We start from the raw sequence: 6,906 nt of genomic DNA, 5'->3' as shown, positions 1-6,906 counted from the left end.
TATATATAGTGATCATATGGTGCAAAATACGATAGTGTAGTAGATGCAGGCTGAAATGAATGCTACTGATTGTCTATGAATTCTGCAAAATGCGAGCTTTCTTTTCAGGTACATGACGCTGCTGTTCCCCGCCCCAGGGTCTCACGGGCCCATACCTCCCACACCCGCAGGGTTGGCACTCTTAACGTTGGCACACTGAAAGTTAGGTCTGGTGAGATTGTTGAGATGCTTGAATGGAGATGTGTCGATATCTGCTGCCTCCAAGAAGTAAGGTGGAGAGGAGGTTCCGCTAGGTTCTTCACAGTCAAAGAGCACAGGTACAAGATTTTCTGGGCAGGGAACACAGATGGGGTTGGGGCCGTGGGTATACTTCTTGCAGAGAAATGGGTAGATAAAGTAATCGAGGTAGCTAGAGTATGCGATAGAATACTTAAGATTAGATTAGTCTTTCACCATGGGTTAGCAACCATTATCTGGGCCTATGCCCCTCAGCCAGGGCTACCCGACTGACAGACAGATTTTATGACACCCTCCTGCAGACTACCTCGTCGAGAATGACAGGTACCTTCTCTTTTTGGCTGGTGACTTCAATGGTCATGTTGGACAACATTCAGGGGGCTTCCATGGCGTACACGGTGGCTATGGTCTTGGTTCCTGCAATGAGGAGGGAACCAGGCTGCTGGAGTTCTGTGATGCAAATGACCTTATGGTCTGCAATACTAACTTCAGGAAAACTGCCAGTCACCTAGTCACCTACCATTCTGGCAGACACACTAGCCAAATCGACTACATCTTCGCCAAGAAAAGGGAAAGATGGCTGCTTATAAATGCCAAAACCTTCCCAGGCGAAGAATGTACCCCACAACATAGACTAGTAGTTAGTGACTTCAGGATCAGAACTAAGTGGTTGCCCAGAAGACGACCAGTACTGGTGGAGGGGGTGGGAGGGCAGGCGTACTGCGAGCCAGCAAGTTTAGGCGAGAGCATCTTCTGCACTTGTATACTATGGTAGACAAATTTAGAGAGAATGAATTAACAAAATGATAAACTTGAATAAAATAAATAAAATATGTCGATTAACGGATATGCATGAACTTAAGACAAACAAAGAAGATGAATCTAGACACTAAACTCCACTTGCGAAAACCTGTTGAGGCAAGTGAAATCGAAATCGAGTTAAATTTGACGAGTGGCACCCATGCCAACGTTGTCTCCCTCATTGGACATGAAACTCAGCTTGCGAAGACTTATTCGGGCAAGTGAAAGCGAAATTGTGCTGGCATCTGTGCCCAGCGACGCCTTTCTGGCACTTGTGCCCATGGCATGTGTAAGGACTTTCGAGCGAGATCGTTGCCAGTGCCCCTTGACTGGCTCTTGTACGGGTAGCACATAAAATACACCATTTTGAGTGTGGCCGTTGCCAGTATCGCCTGACTGGCCTTTGTGCCGGTAGCACGTAAAAGCACCCACTACACTCTCTGAGTGGTTGGCGCTAGGAAGGGCATCCAGCTGTAGAAACTCTGCCAAATCAGATTGGAGCCTGGTGTAGCCATCTGGTTTCACCAGTCCTCAGTGAAATCATCCAACCCATGCTAGCATGGAAAGCGGACGTTAAATGACGATGACGATGAATATATGTAATATGTATATATATATATATATCTATATATCTATCTATATATATATATATATATATAAAGTATATATAAATAATTTGGGAAAACAAATTTCCAAATCAATCAGGTGTAACCCTACAGCATTATATATATCTACATATCGTACTTTGGGGTCTTATTTGGTAATAAATAAAGTTGTTCTTAAAAAAATTTCAGAACAAAAAGTGATTTGAGTTTAATCCTTTAGTATTTAAACAGGCCCAAATATTCTACCTGCTTTATGTTCAATCTAGCCAAATATGGCCTCTCACATTAATCCTACAATATTATTCTAAAAATTAATAGTTACTTCATCAAAATCTCAAAGCAACAAGATAATGCAAAATTAATTCAAAACCTGTGAATAAATATTACTTTTGACAATAATGTGAACACTAAAGGGTTAATTACAATGTGCATTTTCCTTGTAGGCAGGAGAATGTATTTGTGTGTGTGTTGTATGTGTTTTTATATATGTAATTGTGTATTTGAGTACATGTGTGTGAGCTCCTGAAAGTAATTTTGATAAGAGATTTCCTGCACTGTAGTGTATAATATTGAAAGCATGGAGATTTTACACTCTTTTATCTTTGTCTAATATAGGAATGGAACTACTCTTTATCAGAGAAGCCATGTATATGGTTCTTACTATCATCTTAGGGCTGTTCATTGCACGCGTGTACCGAAGGCGGCGATATAAACACTACGAAGTGCGAGTGCGTGATGTAAGCAAAGGTCATCGTTGGATGATGGTCAGTATCTTCCCCAAACCAACATACTGTGTCATAAGCCAGAACAGAATTAGTGATGGTGCACAATGTCATTCCTGCAGTATCTGTGTTGATGCTGCCAACATGAAGGAAGCCAATCAAAAAATTCCTTGCAAGCCACTCTCAGTGAAAAGCATGTTCACACATCATCAATGGGGGCATGGCAACTTGCCCTTGTATAGTATCTGTTATATTTGTAATGAGCCTTGCAATAACCAGCTGCAACTTTGTGATTACATCTGCTCTTGGTGCCAACGCTGTGTCCATACTGAATGTTTCACACACTGTAAAAAGGAATGTGATCTTGGTCCTTACAAAACAGTGATTGTACCTCCACACTGTGTCACCCTTAAGTGGGTTGGCTTGAAAGGCAGGCAGCACCTTATTGTAGACTCAGTGAAGAGACCAAATATAGTGAACTGGAGCCCACTTATTGTCATTGCCAACCGAAAGAGTGGTAACAATGATGGGGAAAGCATCTTACAAGCATTTCGTTCCTATCTGAATCCTGCACAGGTAAGACAATTTCTCATTTTTTCTTTTTCATTTATTTTTTTCTGTTCACTCATTTCACTCATTGCCTATTCTAGAGTACTACCTTCAAGATTTTTTTAGTTGATTTTATTGACCTCTTTACTTACTTTCTTGATCTATGTTTATCAACCTGCATTGTGTAGTTAGTGTACAGTTGTGTATATGGGTGAGTATGGTTAGTGTACAGTAAATGGGTGAGCATGGTTAGTGTACAGTATATGGGTGAGTATGATTAGTGCACAGTTGTGTACAGTTAATGTATTATTAGCATGGTATCAGTGTATGGTTAGCATACAGTTAGTGTATGGTTAAAGTACATTCCTGCATGAGATTTCTCTTTCATCTGATTTCTGTCATGAAGTTGGAACAGAGTATCAGTTGTTGAAAGATTCATGGTCAGGTACTAGAAAATATTTTTAAACCAATTCTTTTTCTAATTGTCTCAATATTTCAAACTGTTCATAATTATTTGTAATTATTTGATTACAGCAGTTAATCTAAAGCTGTAGCTGTGGAAGTTAGCATGATATTAACTTCAGTTGATTCCATGTATTGATGGCAAAAATATTTAACCTTCCAATGTCTCAGTAATTTATCTCACTATAAATATAGTCAGTTTACTGGAGAGCTAGACACATTTTGTCCTTCTAAGTAGAAGTACTGCATAATTAATGAGGGTTTCAAACCCTAACAGAAATCTATCTTAGACAAATTTTTGATTACTTTAATCAGATGATCAATGTGTGTGTGTGTGTGAGACTTTCATGACTTTCTTGAACTGTGGGAGTGTGTGTGGTGTAGTGTGTTGGCAAGATCTCTTGATAATGTCAAGCTGACACCAATATTCAATGGACAAGCCTGGCTATATTGTCATGGCATCTCTTATATTCCTTCTGGGCTAGTGGCATACATTGGCTGGTAATATGTCATACGGTTTCACCATTTTGTCCACAGATTCTGCACTTATCGCTTTCTGCTGTGTTGTCTATTCTGTATTTTATGTAGTTTGTTCTTAGTGCTTGCTCTTGGACAGCACAGATTAGAGCCTCCGTTTCCAGTTTTAAATCACTTTTAGTCTTCCATAGCCATCTTTTTTCTCTGTCTTATCTTCAACATCCCTATGAAATTGACCATGCATTCTTTTCTTTACCCACCTATTTTCAGTTTCATTCATTTTCAATTCCTTGTATAGTGCTTTATCTTTGTAATCTTTCACCCTACACAAGCCTGACCTTCTAATAATAGCAGTTCTGTGGCATTTTTTACATACCATATTATGTTGTTTTCTCCTGCTCTAATGCTGTGTTCACATCCAATAAATCCTCTTCCACCTCTTTTTCTCCTTACTACTTCTTCTTCTTCTTCTTCTTCTTCTTCTTCTTCTTCTTCTTCTTCTTCTTCTTCTTCTTCTTCTTCTTCTTCTTCTTCTTCTTCTTCTTCTTCTTCTTCTTCTTCTTCTTACCTCCACCTTAGCAAAGGCGGAGTTATTTTTTTTCAGTCGTGTTTGTTTGTTTGCCATGGGGAAGATATCTCAAGAACCACTGGGTAGATTTAGATGAAACTTTCAGGGATGTTTGACCTTATGACTGGCACAAACTGATTAGATTTTGGGATCGATGTAGTTCCAGACAAGGATTAGGGATTATTTGTTATATTTGCTTTACTTTATATAAAGTATTATGAACTCTGATTATCTCTCTTGAAAGCAAGCTCATGGTTTCCACATAAATTATGGTGGCGTTGCTGTTTCCAAAGTTTTATTTTCGTTTCTCTATTAATTTATTAATTTTACTCACATCTCTATCTTAGTAGGAATTAATGGATAAAGAAATCAAACTACATAAACAAACGTCAACAAGATCGTTCAGAAATTAAATAACACTAACATATTCAGTAATAATAATAAATTTAATTTATCCTCAACAATTTTAGTTTTACCAATTTTGAATATATCGCCCCCGTTTAAAACCTCTTACCTACTTGACAATTGTGTTTCTAGCTCTACCTTGAAGGAAGCTTTACTTCTTGGATTCACATTTTTGTGCGCAACAATATTGTTAAATTTCTGTTAACAACACCGTATGCAGGTCCTTTCTGATTTTTTTCATGCATGGATAAATTTTTCACTATAGATCTTAATGGTCGTAAAGACACTATATCAGTGGATAGACAAAAAAGGCCTTAATAGAGAAAACTGTCCCTGTTCCCACTGCAGACAATACACACACAGCATTACAAACACAGCCTGCACACTCACCTTCATATTCCATTACTACCATTGGGATCAATCAGGTACCGAACAAGGATTCTGGATTATTTCCTTCCAGTTTTTTACTTAATTTCTGAGAGCAGTTGGGTTCATTTTTAGTATTCTCGTTTGTGAGAGCAGTCAACTTTATTTCAGATCTCATTTTAAAAATCATCTCCAGCTGATTGCTAAGAGGACATTGGTGTTGCCTTGGTGCTCTTCTTCCCCCTCTTTTTCTTCTTCTTATTTCTTTCTTTCTTTCTTTCTTTCTCTCTTCTTCTTCTTCTTCTTCTTCTTCTTCTGGTGATGAGCTGGCAGAACTTTTTGCGTGCTGGGTGAAATGCTTAGCAGTATTTTGCCCATCGTTACATTCTGAGTTCAAATTCAACTTTGCCTTTCATCCTTTGGGTCGAGGTAATCAACTCATCCCCTCCCCCCAAACAGCTGCACTTGTGGCAAAATCAGAAACCATTATCATCATCATCATCATTTTTATTATTATTGTTGATGTTATTATTTTTGTTGTTGTTGTTATTATTATTATTATTATTATCATTATAAGGGCAGCAAGCTGGCAGAATCGTTAGCATACTGGGCAAAATACTTAGTGGTATTTCGTCCATCTTTACATTCTTATTTCTTTACTGCCCACAAGGGGCTACACACAGAGGGGACAAACAAGGACAGACAAATGGCTTAAGTTGATTATATTGCCCCCAGTGCGTAACTGGTACTTATTTAATCGACCCCGAAAGGATGAAAGGCAAAGTTGACCTCAGCAGAATTTGAACTCAGGACGTAGCGGCAGACGAAATACCACTAAGCATTTCGCCCGGCGTGCTAACGTTTCTGCCAGCTCGCCGCCCTTATAATGATAATAATATCGTCCATTTTTACATTCTGAGTTCAAATTCTGCCGAGATCAACTTTACCTTTTATCCCTTCAGGGTTGATAATATAAGTAGCAGTTGTACACTGGGGTCAATATAATTGATTAGCCCCCTTCCCCAAAGTTTGAGGTCTTGTGCCTTTAGTAGAAAGGATTCTTATTATTATCATTATGAGTTATGAGGAAACATTGCCTTGTGGTTATGGTGTTGCACTCATGATTATGAGATTGTGGTTTCAATTCCTAGACTTGGTGGTGCGTTGTGTTCTTGAGCAAAACATTTCATCTCCTGTTACTCTGCAATCAGTTTAACACCTGATGTGTAGCACACCGTGCACCTGTTCAGACAACATCAATTTGATGGAGGGAGTGAGCTAATGAATAGCATATACATTTGATCACTATAAACAAATAATTTGGGTGGGTTGTTCAACAAAAAAGCTGAACACTCATATATCATCTTCAATGGCAGAGTCCATCATTTCGAGTTAAAATTGTGCTGAGATCAGCTTTGCCTTTCATCCTTTCATCATCATCATCATCATCATCATCATCGTTTAACGTCCGCTTTCTATGCTAGCATGGGTTGGACGACTTGACTGAGGACTGGTGAGACCGGATGGCAACACCAGGCTCCAATCTAAATTTGGCAGAGTTTCTACAGCTGGATGCCCTTCCTAACGCCAACCACTCAGAGAGTGTAGTAGGTGCTTTTATGTGTCACCTGCACGAAGGCCAGTCAGGCGATACTGGCAACGGCCACGCTCGAAATGGTGTCTTTTATGTGCCACCCGCACAAGCCAGTCCAGG

General features: G+C 39.2%; 1 protein-coding gene across 6 annotated transcripts in view; it reads left to right on the top strand.

Annotated features, from left to right (window-relative positions):
* Positions 1–6,906, top strand: part of LOC106870969 (diacylglycerol kinase epsilon) — a 223,298-nt gene that overhangs the window by 87,724 nt on the left and 128,668 nt on the right. For all 6 annotated transcript variants that reach the window (XR_008267175.1, XM_052978393.1, XM_052978395.1 and 3 more), the window contains one exon: positions 2,259–2,941. Coding sequence is in view for 5 of the 6 variants with exons in the window: in XM_052978393.1 (XP_052834353.1) it covers positions 2,261–2,941 (681 nt within the window). In the remaining variant the exon portion in view is untranslated. The remainder of the gene's footprint in view (positions 1–2,258; positions 2,942–6,906) is intronic.

Source organism: Octopus bimaculoides, chromosome 2 (assembly GCF_001194135.2).
Source record: "Octopus bimaculoides isolate UCB-OBI-ISO-001 chromosome 2, ASM119413v2, whole genome shotgun sequence".
In the NCBI taxonomy this organism is placed as follows: Eukaryota; Metazoa; Mollusca; class Cephalopoda; order Octopoda; family Octopodidae; genus Octopus; species Octopus bimaculoides.
This window is presented reverse-complemented; position numbering and strand designations above follow the sequence as displayed.